The sequence below is a fragment of the Oreochromis aureus genome, linkage group 12, assembly GCF_013358895.1.
Source record: "Oreochromis aureus strain Israel breed Guangdong linkage group 12, ZZ_aureus, whole genome shotgun sequence".
NCBI classification, from domain to species: domain Eukaryota; kingdom Metazoa; phylum Chordata; class Actinopteri; order Cichliformes; family Cichlidae; genus Oreochromis; species Oreochromis aureus.
The window spans coordinates 23017609-23041837 of record NC_052953.1 but is presented as its reverse complement, the minus strand read 5'-3'; the positions used below and the strand labels follow the sequence as shown (position 1 = coordinate 23041837).

Here is a 24229-nt window from a genome sequence, read left to right as displayed (position 1 = left end):
TCTTGCTGAAAGACACTTGCTGACAACCTCAGAATTATGTGAGGTAAGGCTGCATGAGGAATGCATCCCCAAACCTCAGAAATACTTCTTGCAAAATCTCACAAAGCTTAAAAAAACAAAACCAGGCTACTGCAGTTGCAGCCTTCTGGAGTCTGGTTAAGCTCTTTGCACATCACAGACTCCGATAAAGAGTCTTTTAACACTCAGTCTTTGACTCAAGTCGATAACCAGGGGGTGCACATAAGTGGTCCGCAGGTGAGCGTGTGCTGTCAAAATAAAAAACGCGCACCAGACAAGTTGCAACGCGCGTCTGCGTACATAACATTTTCTGGAGGAGGACAGACATTTGTTTAGAACTCTTAAACATGTCGAAGAAGCAAGCTCCTTTAAACAATTACTTTGGTGTTCCTCCACCTCCAAAGAAATGTCAGAAGGAGTCAGAAGCGCAAAAGAAGCGCGTATTCTCGGAAAAGTGGTTGCAGGAGGTGAGCTGGCTTCAAGAAAATGATGAACGCACAGAGATGTGGTGCAGAATACGCCGTGAAAATCCCAATTGTGGTCGCAAATTTTTGAAGCCATCCTGATAACCTTCTCCCACCAACGATGTGGAGATCCAACCCTTTTAGATCCAATTAAAACCAAGACACTCAAAAAGATGCTCTGTAAAAGAGTAGAATTCTTGGAACAGAGTTTAATACACTGAATCGTATGAACAGCAGGAAAAAATACATACAGACATTTAGCAAGAGAGTTACATAGCAGAAAGCAAGCAAAGCAAAACCCCGGGGTGTACAGCCTTAAGCACAGACAGCAGAGCGACACAGAGATGGACAGGAAGCAGCAGCAGGAGGAAAAAAGCTGGGGGTGTCCTCTGGTCCCCTAATATATAGGGATCAGTATCCCCGCCCCCTGCTGCTGGGTAACTTTCCCACGTGCCCAAACACAGCTGCAGGGGTCAGGTACAGGCCAGGGTACGGGCAGGGCTCTGGCTGAGGGCCCTGCCCAAAGGGACACCCTGAGGTTAACCCTTTGCTTTGCCTTCTGACAATAGGTCGCAACGTGGTCAAAGGTCACACATTAATCCTAATTATTAATATATAATCTTATAACTACATAGGTTCTTAAAACACTTCAGTGTAGTTCAAAGTATGTGCGTGTGTGTGTGTGTGTGATTATATCGTATAATATTTTATCGTGATGTGTTCAGGATCTCTGTTACAATGTTACTGTTTTAGTTGTGCTGCATGAAAGACGCTGAGTGTGTATTCGGGAAGGTTAGTTACTGGAGAGCAAATTATTCAGAGAACTCTCCCCTTACATTAACTGCCCTGTTACTGTACCACCTTAATAAACCTCGGTGAAGCAAAATGTCTTGTGCTCAAGACTCTACATGAAAGTTAAAATATATATGTTCAGTGCATATAGATATATAGTATATATAGTTACATAGTTATACATATCATACAAAAATCCACCACATTCCCCCCTTTAGGTACCACCTAAAAAGACCCCATGACTAAAGAAGAACAAAAACCGTGAAAACTAATGCGTGTGCTGTTTTTTTGCTAACATACTTAAAAGCAAGCTCTAAATAGAATATAAGAATTTGTATAAAGATCCCACACAGTTGTTGGTCAAATGAATAAGCCCTTCCTTTTACCAAAAACCTCATAGTTATCAACATAACATTTTCCAAGACTCCAATTCTCTTGGTTAACCAATTTAAGACAAATTGATTCCTTGTCATTTGGAAATCATGCTACACAGTATCCTTAACAGAATACTCAAGAAACTTAAAAACCAGCCTAATTACAGGAAAATGAAAGTAAGGCATAAAACACATCAGTAGAGACACATAATACATACATGGATTACACAACACCATATATGACATTAAAAATAATACAATTAAACAATTAATTCCCAATTTTGGATTTCATCTTGGTCAGGTGCAACTTCTTTTTCTGAACAGACTTCTCAGTGTGGGCTTTGAAATGTCCTTTGTTAGCTTCAAGGTTGACATTTCTCGGCAGTCAGCTTCAAACTTTACTCAACTTGTGTCCCTTTTTCAGTCCCATATTTCAAGCAATTTATGAGTCCGAGAAAAGTCTCTCTTGGTATTTCTTGACTGCTGGATCTTACATAGCTTCTAAGAATACTCAAGACGACTTGGTCCTACTCTTGATTAAAGTCAAGGTCGGCGATGGGTAGTAGTTGATCTTGCACATCCATCATTCGGAAGCTGGTTTGGGCACTGTATGGCTCCACTTGGGCTGTAGGCTCTGCAGCAGATTCAACAGCTACTGGATGGGTCATGGTTCAGCTGTCTGGAGCAGCCTGTTTCACTCCGTTGTCCCCTCACACTCGTATCGCCAGCACCTGCTCCAGGACCTCTGCATCTCCGTCTGTTATCCAGATGCCATCTCCACCTGCAGAAAGATAGCTTTGCAAACTGCATTAGTTGTGTTCACAGTTACCTCTACAGGCCCTTTATGAGGACTTATCTATGGACCTTTGTGAGTATGCCATGCAATGTTAGTTGTTTTAGTCTTGTTAGTTCACGACTGCATGCACCTTAGTACTAAAGTTAATATTTGTACCCAGTTGACCTCTTCCTTAGCAAATTCCAATTCATTGCTTTATTTTGTGAAGCACTTTGAAATGTTTCTCCCAAATGCTGTTATAAAGAGAACGCTTTATTTATCTTTACCCAGCTATCAATTTAGGAAGTATATAGTAAAGCTCTACAAGGTTGTTTCATTTAGCTATTAATGTGTCTGTTTTCTGGTGATCAAGACATCTAATGACAGCCACAGGACCAGGGAGCTTTAGGGCGACTACTAGCTGAGTTACTGCCTCTTCATACAGTACACTATTGGGGATCTGTCGGCTTCTCTAAGATCCTCTTTGTTCTTAAACACTATTTGAGCACATGTCACATTTATATGCTGAATTTGAATAAACATTAACTCTGTTACCGGCTGCCAATTCACAATTCATCATTAGCGCTTTTAGCCCTAGACTTGCCGTTGCTGGCTATATAGCTGATCAAACTTCCCACACCTCTATAGCCGCAGAATCGGATTTTTCAAAGCTAAGTTAGACAATGCCACATTGACCACACAGTTCTTCATATTGGCAGTAATTAAACCATCACTCAAAAAACATCACTTGACCCAGCTGTCCTAGCCAATTATAGGCCAATCTACAACTTTAAAAATCCCCACAAGAGCAGCTGGAAAATAGCTACAAAGGAATGCCTTATTTAAAGAGTTTCAGTCAGGTTTCAGAGCACATCACAGTATAGAAACAGCTTCGATGAAAGTTAAAAAATGATCTTCTTAAGGCCTCTGACAGTGGATTGATCTCTATGTTCGATACTGTTGACCATAACATATTATTCGAAGAATCCTCCCACATACACAAGACTAACCATTGAGCTTCACAAGGTTTCACACCAGGATCTATTTCTATTTACATAACACATGCCTCCTTCAGGTAACACCACAAAAGACACAACATACCTCTGCCGTGCTGATGACACCCTCTCTCTCATTCATCCATGAAGCCAAACAACACACACCTGTCAGTCAACCTAAAGGAATGCTCTGAATGGCATTACCTTGGTCTCCATTAACACTGTGAGGTTTCTTGGCCCAATATGTGCTAATATGCACTTTTTAAGGACAGCTTTCTTCAGTTTCTGCAACATCTCTAAAGTCCTGTCCCAGAGTGATGCTGGAAGACAAATTCATACATTTATTACTTCTAGGCTGGCCCACTGTAATTTGTTATTATCAGGATGTGGTAAAAACTCCTTAAAAAGCATTCAACTACATCAAAATGTTGCAACATGAATACTGAAAGGGACTAGAATGACAGAGTATATGCTCCTATTGACTTATCTTCATAGGCTCCTTGTTAAATCTGTTTTTTAATTCACCATCCTGCTCCTATAGTAAGATATCTCCCCACTTGACTCTCAAACTTTAAGCTTACTAGAATATTTAAAAGTAGAATGGGAAGCCAGGCCTCCAGTTTTTAGGTCTCTCTTTTGAGTTATTATTAGTTATTAGTTATCAATCTCTGGCTCTCTTACACAGCATATTTTTTGCCCTGTCTCTTTCTCTTTACTCCAGCTGGTCACAGCAGATGACCACTCCCCCCTGTGCCTAGTTCTACTGGGCATTTATTCCTGTTAAAAAGGGAGTTCCTCTTCTCCAAATTTCTTGCTAAAAGTGGGTCAGATAAATAATCGTTTTTTAATGTTTTATTTTTGTTTTATCCTTAGATAATAAAGTGCCTTTAGATGACTGGCATTGCTATTTCATGCCTGTTCAACCTTGAGTTGAATACTATATAGTATGACAGCCTTTGTTTTGACAGAAAAATTGCCATTGAAAAGCTAAAACAGCTGTATTAGACTAATAAAAAACCTTTCTCAGCCATGCATGGATTTTCAGTTTATAGACAGTAATCAGAAAAAATTCCCTAATTGTACCCTGTTACATATCCGGGCAGTGGACTCTGAGGCAGATAATTACTTCACACCCCATTTTCCTTAACTTGAATGATACTAAATTTTGGACCATAAATAATACATGTAATTGGTATTATGTTTACAATACACCTGGATGGCCATGATGAACATTGAGACCGCCTGAAAAACAAACAGTTCTAATTGCAGGTTAAAAGGTCTACTTCAACAGTTTGTAAATTTGTACTGTACTAGGTCAATAGTCACTCACCTATAGAGGTTTAATCATGCTGACTCAACTCTGCCTTACCTTAATCTTCTCAGTTTGCCCCAAACCAATGAAATGTTCTTCTCTTTCCTTTTGGTTGCCATGTGCCCGGTCAGACTGCATGTCCCTCCTCAGTGCTTCAAACACTACCTCTGCACACTGTAACTAGAATAGAAGTAGAATAGAGTAATTTAGTTCTGCAGTTTTTACTAGAGTATGCATTTGAGTAATTTAAATATATCAATCCACAGACAACTAGACCCTGCCACACACAGGAAAGAAAATTTATGCTCCAGTTTTCTAATTTGAGGTTTGCTCATTTTTTATAGGGGATCAGGCTTTAGCCTCTATCCCTCCAAAATTTCCGGTAATTTTCTCCTAAATTGTTTTTCTTTTTTTGGTTCATTCTTTGGGAGAGTTAACAATTTAGCTCTGCTAAGCTATATGTTTCCCCCCTTTGCCAAAGCAGTTAAGATTATGACAGAATCCTTCGCTGCTTTCTCCTCCACACTGCATTCATTTTTATTTTTTTTCCTTTTGAAAGGAACTACAAATTGCTCACACACTGAATTATAGCACTATGGATGGTTTAGTGCTGCACGTTTAGAGCTAGCATCTTACTATTAGCTTCAATACAGGAACAGAGGTAGCTGCCACTGGTCTATATGTAGCCGCACTGAAAAAGATAAAAGACAGATTATTTGTCATATCTGCATACAGAGTCACACATATGTACACATTTACACCCACACAGTTACATACATGTCAGGAGGATACCCAAGAGCAGTGTACCAGGGTCAGAAACAGCAGATGTTTAAACTTCTCATTTCGTGTTACCAGGGATCCTGAGTTTCATCAGTACCCCAGCTTTTAGTAAATCCCATGTATAGATCTCATCCCTTCAATAATGCAATGCTCACAAGGTGTCATTCCTGGATTAATAACTTCTCTAAGTTTACTTATCTGTCCCATACCCTACTGGGGTTCTAATGCTCTGTGTGTATCTGTTCTAGTGTCAATGGGAGTCATGTCTGCACCCTTTATGTATTAAACTTTTCAATAATATTCTAATGTAAGAATGTTAGTAATGAATATATTTTTAATAATTTCCTATCTAATGCTTTCATGTGGCCTAGTTCTTATTATGTGTGTTCTTTTTCTACTGGGAGAGTAACACAAGGAGTGGAACCCAGGGCTTTAAACTTATCAGTTTGCTGGGAGCATTACTGATGCAGCTGCTTCATGTTGTTCACTGCAGATATCATGGATAGTTAGGTACTCTGGTATCAGTCACAGTCCATGTACTGAAGATTTCTCTTGGCAGTAAATTCCTTGTTGTTATGGTACTGCCCACATTCCTCTTGGAGTTCTCCAGGAACATCCACACAGAGAACATCCCAGATGCAGATGATGTTAGCTCTTAGAGGCCACCGATTGTCAGTCCTCAGCAGATTGATGACTATGTCAGCTGACTAAAAGTGTGTTTTAATACACTTTTCCAGCCCTCTGCAGATACAGTCTTTCATTGGACTCGAGGAGACTCGGTTTCATGCATTGTGGATCTTTACTTGTGTCAAAGAATTGTTTCAGCAGGCAAAGAAAGACACAACTCAAACATGTATATACATGGGTGATCTCAGTGGAGACTCACACTGAGACATCAGTTCCCTCTTTATTTATACACTGCTCCTTCCTAAAATATGTCAGGTCGGCACCCCTTGTGTGTAAAACAACTCCTTACAAGGTGATAAGCATGAAACATTCTCAAACTGTTAAAAATAGTAACCGGTCAAGCTTATCTCAGCAAACTCAGCAAGGGTGGAGGCACCTGTGGTATTTCCTCATGCAAGCTTTGTCATGAAACACAGTAAAATAGGAGATTTAAATGAAGCTAAACAACTAGGGGTTTTTTAACTACAATAAAGCAGAATACAATCAAAAAATCCTATAACAACTTGGAAGATCCTCTCTGGAGTTCCTGGGTTTTCACACGTGCCAGCCATTGGATGTCGTCATCCAGCTGACTCCCCCTCTCCACCTTTGTGCAGGCCTCATCAGTGACGTAGGCCTTCGCAGTACCAGTGTTGCTCTTCTCCACAGGCTCTTGGCCTGGTGTCTTTCACTGGTGATCTGTGTTTCTCCCCTTCAGTTGGTGAGCTCCTTCATCTGTAAGGAGTTTTTTCTTTTTTTTTTCATAGCAGGAGTGTCGTTGTTTCGAGTATGTGCATACATCAGTTAGTTAGTAACTGTTTTCATTTGCTCCACTTTTTTCTTTTGCCTGTGAGCTCGACCTCATGTTAATCTTTGTTATCTTACTCCTGTTCTTTGAATTCTCCTATTTAGCTTCCTTTCCTCTGACTCACAGCTTTCTTTGTCCCGCCTGTCTAATCACTCTTCACTCTTCAGCTCCTTTATCTGACTTCCTACATCTCAGACTTTCTCATGTTTACTTCTCCTCTTCTAAGCCATAATCACTTTTGTCATGGTTTTTTGTTTTGTTTTTTTTAATACAAAGGGTCAACTTTTGATTCCTCCTTATTGCATTTAAGGTCAATGTGTTTTCTTTCTAATTACCAGCTTTTGCTGGAACAAAGGCTATGTCATCCCCTCCAAACCCTGCTCCTGTGTATTTCCCCCCTGCATGATGCACACTGCTTATTCAGGGAGCTTTCTGTTTCCTACTGGCAGCAGAGATTTATCTATATTTGCTTTTATTTTATTTTTCTTGTAAAACTAAAACAAGATCATAGGGGCTTTTCTGCTCAACTTTCCTGTAAGTGACAAGATGCAGCTGTGGGATAACCCTGTCACTATTCAAAACCCTGATTCCTGAAACAATTACCCCCAAATTTGTCACAATACCTATTAAACTTGACAAATTAAAAGCAATAGTAATTTTGCATATGCAAGAGTTACCATATTGGATTAGCTAAAGACAGCATTTTGCAAGTTATTCCCTAAACTTATAAAGTGCAATTTATTTATTTATTTACTTTCTTGGGTGTTAAAAATCACTCTGTTTTGGGACTCTTGAAACTTAAACACTTCCTGATTCAAGCCTGACCCTCTAGGCCAGGGGTCGGCAACCCGCGGCTCCGGAGCCGCATGCGGCTCTTTAGTCCTTATAGTGCGGCTCCGCGTGGTTTGGGCAAATAAATTAGAAGTATTTCGCTGAAGTGTATTTTATTTATGTTAGTTCTTTTAAACTTGTAGTTCTAAATTGGAAGATTATTGTGATATTGAAATATAAATATAAAATTATATTCTATTATTTTTTCCTCGCTCAATATAAGCGTCACACTCGCGGAAGCCGGTATTCCCGCCGAAACGCCGTGCATTTATCGAGACTTTCAACCCCAGGTAGGCCAATTATGGATCTTCGGATCAGGGGCGGATCTAGAAGGGTGGCATGGGGTGGCAAGTGCCACCCTAAAATGATCCCTTGCCACCCCAAGTGCCACCCCAGTTTTGCATATGACAGTGTTGTTTATTAAAATAAGATAGCATTAACAGTTTGAGCGTAGTTACAGTCAACAGTGAATATAAATGCTAAAACTGAATATATTGCATAGTGTTCCCCCCCTCCACCATTAACAAATGGTTCAGCCCATAGCAGGACCGCTTTTTTTCTTGTTTTCAGTAGCAAGCGATGCTTATGATTGTGCCAGAGCACATTTTGAACAACACCATGGGAATTTCGGATTTTACACAGGTGGTTGGATGTTACACTCTGGAAATGGAATGAAGGTGAGTGTTATTAACCCTCTGTGGTCCACAGACACGCTGCACCTCCAAATCATATGACTGATGTAAGCTGACATAGCAACAAGCTGCAGCCACGCTGAGTCTATTTCAGCCCACATTAAAAGTTCGGACTTCAAAGTTTTTAAATTTTAATTACAGGCCAGTAAATCCATAGTTATGATAATATATATAAGCCATGCTTTTTTCTAAATACTGTCATCACGTTTTTGTGTGTGTGTGTTTTAAGCGTTTTCTAAGGACAGCGCGAAAACAGTAAAGAAAGGAAAACAAGCCACCTCTTTCCTATCGGTGGAAAAATGTACCATGTCAACCAATTTAAAAAAAAAGTCAACACGTGGGATTTGGTTATTTGGTTGTTTAGGAAGAGGGGAGAGTTTTGGGAGTGACGGAAACGGCAGCGAGACAGAGTGAGCGAGTGAGAGAGAGACAGAGTGAGAGAGAGTTTTTAGATGTGGGAGATTTGTGACGTTTAGTGTGGAGTGTATACTTAGTGTGTTGTGTTGTCTTGTGTAGTTGTTCTGTTGTGTAGTCTGTGTTTTGTTTTGTGTGTCAGTGAGGGCACTAATGAATGTCACTAAGGCACATTGCAGTGTAAACACTGTCACTAAGTAGAAAACCAGCAGAGTGATACACCTGTTGTTGTCAGGCCTGCAGGTTTCTCCCTGTGCTGTTCTCTTCTGTCTTTTGGTGGACAACCTTTTTTTTACTGGCACACATCATTTGTGGGGCATCTTATTATTGACACCTGATTGTTCTCTCATTTTAGTTTTAGTAATATTTTTAAATGGTTGTACAAAATGAAAGAAACGGCAGGTGTATTGGCTGCATTTTTAGAGAAATAGTTGTATATGTTTACAAAATGTACAATTTATATTTGCATTTCAAGTTATAAAAATTTCCTCAACATGTCTGTGTTATTTTTAACAGTAAAAAAATACTACTAGGATTTTAAGTTCTTTGTGTGATTTCAGATCAGTAATACTAATGCAGTATGTCAGTGAAAAAAACAACTAAATTCAGTTGAGCTGAAAAGAATGATACCAAACAAGGCAAGGAGGAAAAAATAAAATGAAACAATCTGAGGGTGAAATACAAACGTAAACTCAAAAGGAGTCAAAAATGGCCGCTTGTATTTCAGACCTCAGTGGGTTCATCCAACAAATCATGAAAAATTAGGTTTAAATTTATGTTCATGACAGTGCAGATTTCTGACATTTTGTGTAATTTAAGCTGTAACAATGTGATTGCTTTCTAACAACAAACAGTGTGAAACTTAAGTTAGACTTGTGTTTGTAAATGAACCGCCCCATGTTGTGTAGCTTTCTGGATTTTATACTTATTGGGCTACATATTTATTTATTATACAGGCTATACAGTACATAACATCAAAACTCACATGTTTTATGTAACTAAAGTGTGTAATTATGTGGGCTACAGACAATAATTAAGTTATAGACTATATTTATATGAAAAACGTGCATACTTACTGCATTTGAATCATTTTAACCATACGTAACCACCTGCATATGTGTTTGGGGAAAAAAAAAGGCTTTGATTTTGCCACCCCATTTAATTTCTTTGCCACCCTCATGCCACCCTAAGAAAATTTCTCTAGATCCGCCCCTGCTTCGGATCCACATTATGTCAGCAGCTCCACCGTGAACTATGTTAAAGACAAACACTGCTCACGCCTCACAGACGACAGATGACAGCTTACAGTCCTGCGTAAACTGACTTCGCACAGCACCGATTAGCAGACGCTGTGAGCAGAGGTTCAGGATCAGAAGTCCCATTGTAAACACATCACGGCAGACCCGGCGATGTTTGCATGAACGCAGCTTTTTCAGCATCTCTTTATTGACCACTTTTCACACACGGTTGCTGTACGCATACAGCCGGCTGTAACCGCAGCTCACAGCCCGACACACACCACCAACAACAACAGCAGAGAGCACAGACTTTAAGGCGGCGAGGCGTGATTGCGGGTGCCGCTCAGGTGCGTCCGCCTCCCCTGCAGCGGCGCTGCAGACCACGCCCCCGCCGCACGCATTAACCAGGTAAAATACATATTTAGGCAGAATTTTGCAAATATCTATTTTTCATTTTTCAGCAGCATAGAGCTTTTTTTACCAATTATTTTTTAAAAGTCAGGTCAAGGCTCCAAAAGCCCAAAGGCAATATAAGGGAGGCGGCTCACAATAGTTTTTGTTTGCTATAGCGTAGTGTGTTGAGTGTTGTCTCACAGGATGTCATCCCAGGAGCAATGGTTGCAATCTGGAGGAAAAAACAGAATATGTCTGTTACGGCCCTAGCTGGGCCTCCTGAAACTGCCCTTGTGTGGGCGTGGTGTTTTTCTCTGCCTCCTCCTTTCTTGCTCCACCACTCTGTCTCTCTCTCTCGCTTCTTCTCTCTCCCCAGGACACAACTGCTGCTCATTGGCCTCGTTTATCACCTGGGCCCAGTCAGCAATCACCTCTCTGAGGTTATATAAGCTGGGGATGGACTGGATGTGGGGGGGTGGCTTTCTCTGGTGTCTCCGCGTTGCGTGTTATGTATGTGATTGTCCTGCCTACAGTGTGGAGTGGTAGGAGAGGTTTCTGGTGGTTTTCCTCTGTGCTGGTCAGTGTGTGTTTCCAGCCTAGGTGTGGAAAAGGCCTGCTGTGTGAGTGTGACCAGCCCCACCGTGCGTGGCTCTTTGTGAGTAGCTCTTAACCGAGTAGTGGTTTTGCTTAGGTGACGGCGGCCTCCATTACTTTGGTTGGCCTGCCTGGTTATTGTTAATAGCAGCGTTGGTGTCTTTTTCTGTTGAAGCCTTATAGTTGTTTTCTTTGTTGAAGTGGTCACCATTCTCCTTGCGTTGATCTGTCTGAGTTATCATTAAAGCAGCGGTGCGGTCTCTTTCTGTTGTTACTATTCATATGATTATTGAGTTAATTGATTATAATAAAGACTCATTTTGTGTTAAATACCCCTGCCTGGCGTCCTTTTCATTTCAACCCGGATCCAACTGTTACTGTCCCCCACCCTCTTCGCCTAGCTTTCATGTGGGGACGTAACAATGTCATTCAGATTTATTTCATATTTATTAACCTGTGGAAGAGATGTGATAACATGGCCAAAGACTGTTTATGAAGACAGAGGACTGACCATGCATGTGTGTGAGTTTTCCCCAATAAAGGAGTCTCTGAGGACCTGGGTGAGCTTACTGGCTCTGAATGGTGTATGGGGCTTGTTATGACCCAGAGCTCTGATACACCCCTGAAACAACAAGAGAGACATCCTTGGTAAAATAAAATAAAAAAAACAAATGGAAAAGTATACATGACATTTCTTTGTTATTTTACAAATCAACAGAAAAAACTAAATGAAGTGGTAGCCAACACTTAGGAGTCAGCTACTCAGCTATCCCTTCACTGCATGCAGACCTTCAGGGCTAACAAGCTTTTGTTGATCTCTGCTCCCTCCAGACGAGTCTGCCGGTCAGCGCTCGATGTATCCGCCCCCCTCTCATTGCCCGCAAGATCGATGAGGGAGAACTTTCCATGCATCTTCCCCTTCCTCCGGAGAATGATCTGGAATACGGCGTGGCTGCAAGACGAGTGAGCGTTGGCTGACGTCTGCCCTGATGTTCTTTTGGGGGGTGATCAAGATGATGAAGAAGCAGCAGCAGCGAGGGCAAGAAATTAATAACTTTAGGAGAAGGAAAAACATCCTCAAAGAACATGAATATTGTGCTAGACGACGTCTGCGTGACAATAAACGAGTTTCAGAGTTTTGATCTGATCACTGATCAAATACAAGAACTCAAAGTCTCGGGATTCCTGAGAAAGTTCCTGCTGTCATACCTGCAGCTGTTTCCCACTTCAATGAGTTTCATGACATCCTCTGTGCACTTGACCTCCTTCTCCTGCAGCCCCACCCACCACCTGCACTTGCTGTTTCCCATCCTCCAGTACCCTCAGCTTAGCTTTACGATTCAGCAGGTCAAACACCTACAGGGAGTGCAGAATTATTAGGCAAGTTGTATTTTTGAGGAATAATTTTATTATTGAACAACAACCATGTTCTCAATGAACCCAAAAAACTCATTAATATCAAAGCTGAATGTTTTTTGGAAGTAGTTTTTAAGTTTGTTTTTAGTTTTAGCTATTTTAGGGGGATATCTGTGTGTGCAGGTGACTATTACTGTGCATAATTATTAGGCAACTTAACAAAAAACAAATATATACCCATTTCAATTATTTATTTTTACCAGTGAAACCAATATAACATCTCCACATTCACAAATATACATTTCTGACATTCAAAACAAAACAAAAACAAATCAGCGACCAATATAGCCACCTTTTTTTGCAAGGACACTCAAAAGCCTGCCATCCATGGATTCTGTCAGTGTTTTGATCTGTTCACCATCAACATTGCGTGCAGCAGCAACCACAGCCTCCCAGACACTGTTCAGAGAGGTGTACCGTTTTCCCTCCTTGTAAATCTCACATTTGATGATGGACCACAGGTTCTCAATGGGGTTCAGATCAGGTGAACAAGGAGGCCATGTCATTAGTTTTTCTTCTTTTATACCCTTTCTTGCCAGCCACGCTGTGGAGTACTTGGACGCGTGTGATGGAGCATTGTCCTGCATGAAAATCATATTTTTCTTGAAGGATGCAGACTTCTTCCTGTACCGCTGCTTGAAATGGTAAATGGCCTGTATTTATATAGCGCTTTACTAGTCCCTAAGGACCCCAAAGCGCTTTACATATCCAGTCATCCACCCATTCACACACACATTCACACACTGGTGATGGCAAGCTACATTGTAGCCACAGCCACCCTGGGGCGCACTGACAGAGGCGAGGCTGCCGGACACTGGCGCCACCGGGCCCTCTGACCACCACCAGTAGTCACAGGGCTACCTTCTTCCAAAAGGTAAGAAGGTGTCTTCCAGAAACTGGCAGTAGGACTGGGAGTTGAGCTTGACTCCATCCTCGACCCGAAAAGGCCCCACAAGCTCATCTTTGATGATACCAGCCCAAACCAGTACTCCACCTCCACCTTGTTGGCGTCTGAGTCAGACTGGAGCTCTCTGCCCTTTACCAATCCAGCCACGGGCCCATCCATCTGGCCCATCAAGACTCACTCTCATTTCATCAGTCCATAAAACCTTAGAAAAATCAGTCTTGAGATATTTCTTGGCCCAAGTCTTGACGTTTCAGCTTGTGTGTCTTGTTCAGTGGTGGTCGTCTTTCAGCCTTTCTTACCTTGGCCATGTCTCTGAGTATTGCACACTTTGTGCTTTTGGGCACTCCAGTGATGTTGCAGCTCTGAAATATGGCCAAACTGGTGGCAAGTGGCATCTTGGCAGCTGCACGCTTGACTTTTCTCAGTTCATGGGCAGTTATTTTGCGCCTTGGTTTTTCCACACGCTTCTTGTGACCCTGTTGACTATTTTGAATGATTTTTCGATGATCACGCTTCAGAAGCTTTGCAATTTTAAGACTGCTGCATCCCTCTGCAAGATATCTCACTATTTTTGACTTTTCTGAGCCTGTCAAGTCCTTCTTTTGACCCATTTTGCCAAAGGAAAGGAAGTTGCCTAATAATTATGCACACCTGATATAGGGTGTTGATGTCATTAGACCACACCCCTTCTCATTACAGAGATGCACATCACCTAATATGCTTAACTGGTAGTAGGCTTTCGAGCCTATACAGCTTGGAGTAAGACAACATGCATGAAGAGGATGATGTGGACAAAATACTCATTTGCCTAATAATTCTGCACTCCCTGTAATTGTAACTCACATGTGTTTTTCCACTGCCTGTCTGTCCGTAGGCAAAACAGGTGGCCATGCCTCTCTCAAAAATGGTTTCCACAAGAGGTCTAGCTGTGAACCTGCAGGAGAAGACAAAACACAGTCATGCGCTACTCCATCCCCAAATTTATACATAAAATATTAACAATTAATTCATCTAATTTTGTTTGTTAGTCACCTTTCTTCTGACTAAAGGAATTATATTAACATGTAAAAAAACAGATTTCAGTTTTTTATTATCTATGAATTTGCAACTTGAAATTGTCAAACTGTGGCTATTATTTGAATTAGTTTGGTTTAGTAACAATGCAAATAGATAAACAGTCTTTTGTAGTATGTTTCTAAATGATTTAAAAAAAAACCAAAAAACAATCACAATCAACACATATCGGTCCAATTCCGCTGGCCGAGCGGCCAGGTCGCACCACTCAATGAGTGTGGCTGCGCTGATCCAGGGTTTCCTCCCCCTAGCCGATAATTTGTGGCAAAACACTGACTTGTTCATTTGTAGTTTGTGCATCAGAAACCGTTCAACAATTTTTTTTTCCCCAGACATAGCTGTCTGCAAACATCTCTCAAAACTAAGCTAAGACAAACACTGCAAATACTGGAAAGTCTGGTTGTTCTTGATTGTGCGCCATTGCTTGGCAGAGATTCTCCGCCTGTGTCTTTGGTTGGCTTATCGTGTGCTGCATCACATAATCTGAATCTGACTCGAAATTGAATAAATCTAACAGCTCAGATGTCGCTTCGGGTCACAAACCTGTAAACCATCTCGTTTGTGGTGCTGTCGTCAAAGGCGTAGTCAAAATGGAAGGTCTGGTTCTCCAGGTAGCGGGTCAGGTCCACTTTTTGTTTAGGTTCATGAACCATCACCACATCCTTACTGGGAATGGTGATCACATCCAAATCCTTCATGGACAACTCTGAAACACAGCAGAGGCGACACTTTCAAATACAACAATATAAAAAAGTACTTAGCACGTAGCATGAGGCGAAACTCATCAAAGACCTCACCTTTTTTGTTGAGTGGACATTTCCTCACACAAACGCATATTCTGTGCTCTTTAATCTGGGCAGTGCAATGAGAAGGACATTTATTAAACTTTGGATGAAGGTCAATTCTTACCGATCAGGAGCGAAGAAGAATTTTCTTTTTTTCTTTTTTTTTTTGCCTGTCCCGTTTGGCTCTTTTGCCATCAGAATTATTGTCTAAAGGCAAAGAAAGATGCCCAACGGATTTACTTTACCAAACTGACCATCCCAGCCTTGCCGTAATGGTCTATTTGATTCACCTTTTATTGTTTATTTTATTTTCATTTGCTGAATACGGGACAGACTTTACTGGGAGAAAGAAAAGGGGAGAAAGAAACAGGGAAAGAAAAACAGCTGAGAAGAGGGACGGGGGGCGAAGAAGAATTTTCACTAGGTCTGCTGTGGTCAGGGGCCGGTAGTCTAAACTGGCTCGGAAATCTCGGATCATGTACATGATCTCATAGTTGGGGATGGTGGTGTCCACCTCTTGAAGGACAGAGACAGACAACATGACAATTATTCTCATGTCAAATAGATACTCACTTCAATGTAATCAACTCTATGGCAAAAAGAAAAAAGAACATCATCAGTGTACCTGAGCTCTTTTCTCCCTGAGCTCCTGCTGCTGAAGCCGGCGTCTTTCTCTTTTCTCTTGAGGTTTTTCCACCTCCTTCACGCAGTTTGACTTCCTTCGTGCTGCCATTTAGAAAAGAAAAACAATAATTCTCCCACCTTTCACATCATGTATCAACAGCTTTCTCTTCCTCTTTCATCTCGCTTACAATATGTCACTTCTACTACTTTCCCAGCGTCTTCTATCAGCTTTCCTTTCTGTTGGCCTTTATTTAAACAGCAGAGAAACCTTGGGCTGGCTCCAACAAAGCAGAGCAGTGATACAGCTACTACACACCAGGATGTAGCGGCTGGCACACAGTGTCTCCCGCATAACATTAGCTGCTTGCTCTACATAACCAACAAAAGGCCTTTTGCAGCACTGTGTTTCAAAACCTGTTTTTTTTTTTTTTTTTATTTGTGTCCTCAAACACAACAGGACATGTGACTAGGGTTGCAAAATTCCCGGAATTTTCAAAGATGTTAACTTTCCATGGGAATAAACGGGAATTTATGGGAATAAACTGGGAATTTTCAAAATTGAAGGTTGGCTCTTCTTAGGGAACTTAAATATAGTTGAGCAAAGTATATTTTAGCATAATATTGACAAAAACAAACAAATGCAATTCAATTACACTTGAATATCCATGCCATTCCTTAATCACATGTACAGAGCACATGCTTGCAGCATGGCAATTGAGACCACCTACAGGCACTGTGCATGCCTCCATCACATGTACACATGGACCACACTTTTGAGCCTGAAGAACAAAGAGTATTGAAGGCACACATTTGAGCCTGTGGACTTAACAAGTGAGGTAAGTTTTGATGATATTATGGGAAAATATATTCATTAAATGTTTAAATTGTGAATATCACATAAAATGTATTAATCTGGTAGATAGCAATCTGATAAGATGCTAAATAAAATGCTAGCATCTGTTAGATGCTAAATAAGCCATAGCTAGTATAACATAAAGAAGATGCTAGCTTTCTCATTTGGCTGTTTTGTTTTGAAGATGATTCCAGTAGTGATGGGTCGGTCGCGAACGAAATGGCTCTTAGAGCCGGTTCTTTGACGTGAACGACGCGAGTCGGCTCCTCATTGCGAGCCGTGTTTTTTTTTTTCTTTCTCTCACCCTCTCTCTCTCTTGCACTTTTTTCCGCTTTACTCCACACGCGAGCCTTGTGCTTTACCCTGGGATGAGGGGGGAGGGGCCGTAGTTACACTCAGCAGCACAGGAACAGAACAGGAGGGAGAGACAGAGAAAGAGCGCCAGGGACAACAACTTCACATTAGAAAGGTATAGTAATCATCCACAACTATTTTCAGTTGCACATGATAAAGGATTCAGAAAGTTTATTCATGCAGGTCCATATAAAAGAGAATATGCATCTTCTTTTTGTTTTCATATTTTAATTTATATTTAATTGTGTTGTGGTTTGCAGTGTTTTGTGTTGTTGCACAAAGGAAAAAGCTGAAAATTTAAATAGTTAAAAGTTGAAATGTGAATAGTTGGTTTTTGTATTATATGATTTATTTATTACATTTTATGTGGAATAAATAAAAGTATATTTACGGTGGCCCTACAGACAAAGCACGTACAAACTTCAAAACACATACGAACTCTGAAGCACGTACAAACTCCGAAACACGTAAAAACTCCGAAGCACGTACAAACTCCGAAGCACGTACAAACTCCGAAGCACGTACAAACTCCGAAGCACGTACAAACTCTGAAGCACATACAAACTTCAAAACACATACGAACTCTGAAGCACGTACAAACTCCGAAACACATAAAAACTCCGAAGCACGTACAAACTCCGAAACACATAAAAACTCCGAAGCACGTACAAACTCTGAAGCATGTACAAACTCCGAAGCACGTACAAACTCCAAAACACGTAAAAACTCCACAGCACATAAAAACTCCAAAGCACGTACAAACTCTGAAGCATGTACAAACCCCGAAGCACATACAAACTCCAAAACACGTAAAAACTCCATAGCACGTACAAACTCTGAAGCACATACAAACTTCAAAACACATACGAACTCTGAAGCACGTACAAACTCCAAAACATGTAAATACTCCATAGCACGTACAAACTCTGACGCATGTACAAACTCCAAAACACGTAAAAACTCAGAAGCACATAAAAACTCAAAACACGTACAAAAGACAACAGAAGTGCTCCAGGATGCTAGGGCGCAGTGTTGAGCTTTTATTACATAGTGGCTACACAAGCCAGCAAGTACCAATGACCGGATTTGGTGTGTGGTAGTAACAGGTAAAAAAACATTTATTTTTTTTTTAATTATTTGAATATATATAAATATGTTGTGTATAAATACACAAACCATACACACATGCTTTCAATTGTGTAATTTAAGTGAGCTAGGTAGCTCTGTTTTGGAAGTTCAGTTCATGCTAGAAATGTGTTTTGGAGTTTGTACGTGTTTTGTCTCTAGGGGCCACCGCATATATTTATATATAAACATATATAAATAAACCACTTTTTTACATTAGTAATTAATTTTGTGCATAATTTTATATTAATGTTAATAATAAATTAATTTAAGCAACAAAACAACCTGAAGAGCCGGTTCGAGTTGAAAGAGCCGGCTTTTTTTAGTGAGCCGAACCGAAAGAGCCGGTTCTCTCAAAAGAGCCGGAAATCCTATCACTACATTCCAGTTGTTTAGCTAGCCTTACAATTTATATCTGTTTATTATCATATTGCAATTGTATTATTACGATCTCTTGCATTGCATTAGCATTTTTACAAGCTCTTGTTTTATTTTACAGAAAAATGCCACGTGGGCTATCTGATGTGTGGAGACATTTTACACCAGCTAATGTACAAGGGAAATCTGTATATATGTGTAAGTATTGTGATAAGACGTACGTGAAGAATGCCACAAAAATGCAACAGCACATTGCAAAGTGCAAAAAAATTCCTCAAGGCCCAACACATGCAGCAGCCAGGAGTTCCACTCAAGGGGAAAATGAATCTGTTTCAGCTGTATCAGAGTCAGATACCCACTCATCAGCTCCTGGTCCCTCTGGCATCAGAGGATTCTTTGATTTTATGGATGACACTAGCCAGAAAAACGCAGATGAGTGTTTTGCTCGTGCAATCTATGCAACTGGCTCACCCCTGATGCTGACATCCAATGTGTACTGGAAGAGATTTTTGAATGTTCTCCGACCAGCATACATTCCCCCAACCAGACATGCATTGTCTACTCATCTACTGGATGAAGAGTTCAGTCGAGTTCAAGCAAAGGTGAAACAGACCATTGACCAAGCTGACTGTATTTCAGTCATCTCTGATGGATGGTCCAATATCAGGGGACAAGGAATTATTAACTACATAATCACCACTCCTCAGCCTGTGTTCTACAAGAGTGTAGACACAAAGGAAAACAGACACACAGGCCAATATATTGCAGATGAGCTCAAAGTGATCATCAATGACCTTGGACCAGATAAGGTTTTTGCACTGGTCACTGACAACGCAGCCAACATGAAGGTTGCCTGGGCACATGTGGAGGAGACCTACCCTCATATAACTGCTATTGGCTGTGCTGCCCATACACTAAATCTTCTCCTAAAAGACATAATGGCACTAAAAACAATGGACACTCTGAATAAGAGAGCGAAGCAAGTTCTGAAATATGTTAAAGGCAAACAAGTAACTTCCGCTACATTTCTGTCAAAGCAAAAGGAAAAGAACAAGAGTACTACACTGAAGCTTCCCAGCATAACGCGATGGGGTGGTGTTGTTATCATGTTTGACAGCCTTCTGGAAGGAAAGGAGTCTCTGCAAGAGATGGCCATATCCCAGTCTGTAGGCATCGACAGTGACATCAAGAAGGTCATCTTGGATGATGTGTTCTGGGAAAGAGTATCTAGCAGTCAGAAAATCCTCAAACCTATTGCAGCAGCAATAGCGAAGATAGAGGGGGATGGTGCCATCTTGTCAGATGTCCAGTGCCTTTTTGCAGAACTCAAAGAAGAAATCCAGACAATTCTGCCCACTTCCCTACTACTGAAAGCAGAGGAAACGGCTGTGGTCAAGTCATTGGAACAGCGGAGGGAGTTCTGCATGAAGCCAGTGCATGCAGCAGCAGCATACATGCTGGACCCCAAACATTATGACAAGGGCATACTTTCTGGGGAAGAGATCAACAGTGCCTATGCGGTCATTACAGCCATGTCTGACCACCTGGGTCTCGATAAAGGCAAAGTTCTAGGCAGTTTGGCAAAGTATCGAACAAAGCAAGGCCTTTGGAAAGGGGATGGAATATGGCAGTCATACCAAAACATATCTGCAGCCACCTGGTGGAAGGGACTATGTGAATCTGAGGCCCTTGCACCTGTAGCCTCCATCCTCCTCCAAATCCCACCATCATCAGCCGCCTCCGAGCGCAACTGGTCACTGTTTGCGAACACCCACACAAAGGTTCGCAACAGACTCACAAATGTGAGAGTGGAAAAGCTGGTTGGCATTCGGGCAAACCTATGGCTCTTTGAGCCTGACACAGAGCCATCCTCAACAAGGCTGGAAGGTGACATTGAAGAGGAAGACTCAGAGTTGGATGCTGATGAAGTGGACATGTTGTTGGATGATGATGAGGTCCAGGAAGAGTCTATTGACTGAGCAAAAATGAGAAAAGAGGATTGCTTGAAGGAAGATTTGCATGTTTAATGGGACGTTTTGAAGGATAAGTTTAACCTTTTGAATGGGACTTTGTGGAGATTTCTGGACAGGGGGCATTTTCGAATGAGCGGGGTTAGGGGATGGCAATATTGAAATCAACATTTCTGTTTTTATTCATCCATGAAACAAGTTATTGAAACGTGTTCTATTCTACTGTACTTACAAATAAATCCGTTGAAATATCTGTTGAAAACATTTTGCATGGAGGTTTTCTTATGATTTCTGTTTATATTTATGCTTGGAAATAATATATTCCCAGTTAGTTCTCCTAAATTCCCATTAATTTCCATAATTCCCATTATTTCCATGGAAAGTTTCCAATATGGAATATTTCCAAAATTCCCAAGCTTAACTTACCATGGAAATTTACCGGAAACTTTTCGGAAATTTACCGAAAATTTTCCGCCCCTTTGCAACCCTACTTAGCAACATGTGCACGACTTAGATGAGTCCTAAGACCACCCCATGTTTTGAAAGTACAAAGACAATGACTGTAAATGCACGGATATGAGCGTCTCAGACCAGGAATTGAGTGTTTAAGTCTCAAGTGTTTTAGAATTTGGTACCTTTTAGATACACTTAAAGAGCAAAGCTTACAACACCACATTTATAACCTAAAAGACCAAATAAGAGAATTCAAAATGTAAAATTGCGTATTAAGGAAAAAGTAAATAATATGAAAGCATTTTGTACCTTTAACATGCACTTTTGGAGCACAGCTCAAATCTCCACAGCTCCAAATTCCACAAGCAGCAACCTGAGAAAAAGAAAACCACAAAAAATCGTGTACAGTGAGACACATGCAAAGGGGTAGCACAGAGATGGTCTAAACTTAAGAACACTCCTGTTTTTTTAAAAATGTATTAATAATACAAGTTAAATTTCAAATGCTCCAACATTTCTGTTACTCATTTCATAAATCATGCCTTCTATCTCCAATCGATTGTCTTCTGTTCCTGTGACCACGTTTACCATTATATACCAGAGCAGCCGAGTCTGAACGTGACCCCCTTGCCCCCAAAAATAAAATCAAGTATACTAGGTGGTTAGTGCTCCGTTTGTGTCGGTTTGTGCTGGTAAAATCATTGTTTGTATTGCTACGGTGTCAAGGATATTACACTTTTATTTAATAGGTCATTCAGAGTTCACCAGCCCCCCCAAGCAACACGAAAATGGCCCAAAATAGGTCAAAACATGCCACAAAATGCTCGTGTGCGAGTGAGCGTTCCCTACGACGTCTACATCACCCGGACGCTCACTCGCGCCCGTAATCACGGGGAGCGTGCTCGACGCCCGTGACGTCATCGCGAAAAAATAAAACATTAATAACTGGAAAACCGTAGCAGCACAAATGTTAATTTTACCGGCACAAACAAGCACTAACCAAGCAGAGCATTTTGTGGCATGTTTTTTTGTCCTATTTTGGGCCGTTTTTGTGTTGCTTGGGGGGACTGGTGAGCTCTGAATAACCTATGAAATAAAAGTGTAATCACTTTGACACCATAGTGATACAAACGATGATTTTATCAGCACAAACCGACACAAACAGAGCATTAACCACCCAGTATACTTGATTTTATTTTTGGGGGCAAGTGGGGGTCACCTTCAGAGGTCTCTTTGAGACTAGCTGCGCGAAGATATGCAAACTACGCAGTTCGTGATTCTCTTCAGTGAAACTGTTTAGCGATGGGATTTCCGTTTCTTTTTAGAGAACCGGCTCTTTCGGTTCGACTCACTAAAAAGAGCCGGCTCTTTCGGCTCCGAACCGGCTCTTCAGGTTGTTTTGTTGCTTTAAATTTATTATTAACAATAATATAAAATTATGCACAAAAGGAATTACTAATGTAATGTAAAAAAAAAAGTGGTTTTATTTAAATATGTTTATATATAAATATATGCGGTGGCCCCTAGAGACAAAGCAGTACAAATTCCAAAACACATTTCTAGCATGAACTGAACTTCCAAAACAGAGCTACCTATATCACTTAAATTACACAATTGAAAGCATGAAAGCATATGTGTATTGTTTGTGTATTTATACACAAGCATTCATATATATGCAAATAATTTTTAAAAAAAATGTTCATTTACCTCTTACTACCACACACCAAATCCGGTCGTTGGTAGTTGGTGGCTTAAGATCAACACTGCGCCTAGCATCCTGGAGCACTTCTGTTGTCTTTTGTACATGTTTTGAGTTTTTATGTGCTTCTGAGTTTTTACGTGTTTTGGAGTTTGTACGTGCTATGGAGTTTTTACGTGTTTTGGAGTTTTTACGTGTTTTGGAGTATGTACGTGCTTCAGAGTTTGTATGTGTTTTGAAGTTTGTACGTGCTTTGTCTGTAGGGGCCACCGTAAATATACTTTTATTTATTCACTCCACATAAAATGTAATAAATAAATCATATAATACAAAAACCAATTATTCACATTTCAACTTTTAACTATTTAAATTTTCAGCTTTTCCCTTTTACAAATTTAAAGTGAAACAACACAAAACACTGCAAACCACAACACAATTAAATATAAATTAAAATATGAAAACAAAAAGAAGATGCATATTCTCTGTCATGTGGGCCTGCATGAATAAACTTTCTGAATCCTTTATCATCCGCAACTGAAAATAGTTGTGGATGATTACTATACCTTTCTAATGTGACGTTGTTGTCCTTGGCTCTTTCTCTCTCTCTCCCTCCCGCTCTGTTCCTGTGCTACTGAGTGTAACTACCGCCCCTTCCCCCTCATCCCAGATAAAGCACAAGGCTCGCATGCGGAGTGAAGCGGAAAAAAAGTGCGAGAGAGAGAGGGTGAGAGAAAGAAAAAAAACCCCACGGCTCGCGATAAGGAGCCGGCTCGCGTTGTTCACGTCAAAGATCCGGCTCCATTTCGTTCGCGACCGACACATCACTAAAACTGATGAGTATGGACTCGTCAACGACCACTGCACATGTATCCCAATTCTTGTTCGCGTTTACTCATAAAATCTTCAGTTCACTTAAAAGCAAGCAGTGGATAGCTAATGTTCTCCTACCTTGATACTGCAATAAAACAAATAAAATAAGTATGCTATTCGGAGTTCGAATGAAATTTTAAACGCAGATGGGGCAATATTCAAATGTGCAGTAACGTCGAATATGCAAATGAATGTTTCCAATGCTAGCAAACTGCTACAAAATGCTAAAACCTACAGAACACACACGGCCCATATATTTACCGGAAAAATATACGCCATATATTATCACAAAGTACTAGTTAAATTATATTCTATTAAAAATACGAAGAAATTACCTTGACTCCAACGGATGAATCACGATGAATCGCTCTTTCCAGACACGTGGCCAAAGCACACTGTGGCGTAGATGAAGAAGGTGAATGCGTATGCGCGAAGATTTTTTTCATTCTCTGCGCATGCTCAGAAAGGATGTGGAAAGGGCTCTTTGGATTTAATTAAATGTGTTCAATAAATTGAAAATATCACTATTATTTAACAGAGGTGGGACCAAGTCATTGTTTTGCAAGTCTCAAGTA

At 40.7% G+C, this 24229-nt stretch overlaps 1 protein-coding gene, 1 long non-coding RNA gene and 1 pseudogene across 2 annotated transcripts; 1 reads left to right on the top strand and 2 right to left on the bottom strand.

Moving 5' to 3' along the window:
- Window positions 1–3744: 3744 nt before the first annotated feature.
- Window positions 3745–6098, bottom strand: LOC120443151. Its single transcript, XR_005615191.1, has 3 exons — window positions 5508–6098; window positions 5367–5421; window positions 3745–4910 (listed from the first exon to the last, which is right to left on the bottom strand). It is a non-coding gene; the product is annotated as an uncharacterized LOC120443151 (long non-coding RNA).
- Window positions 6099–10701: 4603 nt separating this feature from the next.
- Window positions 10702–24229, bottom strand: LOC120443150 (annotated as a pseudogene).
- LOC120443149 lies at window positions 16327–21076 on the top strand. Its single transcript, XM_039621168.1, has 2 exons — window positions 16327–17274; window positions 18784–21076. Exon 2 carries the CDS (start codon window positions 18788–18790, stop codon window positions 20639–20641), a length of 1854 nt encoding a protein of 617 aa, XP_039477102.1. The 5' UTR covers window positions 16327–17274; window positions 18784–18787; the 3' UTR covers window positions 20642–21076.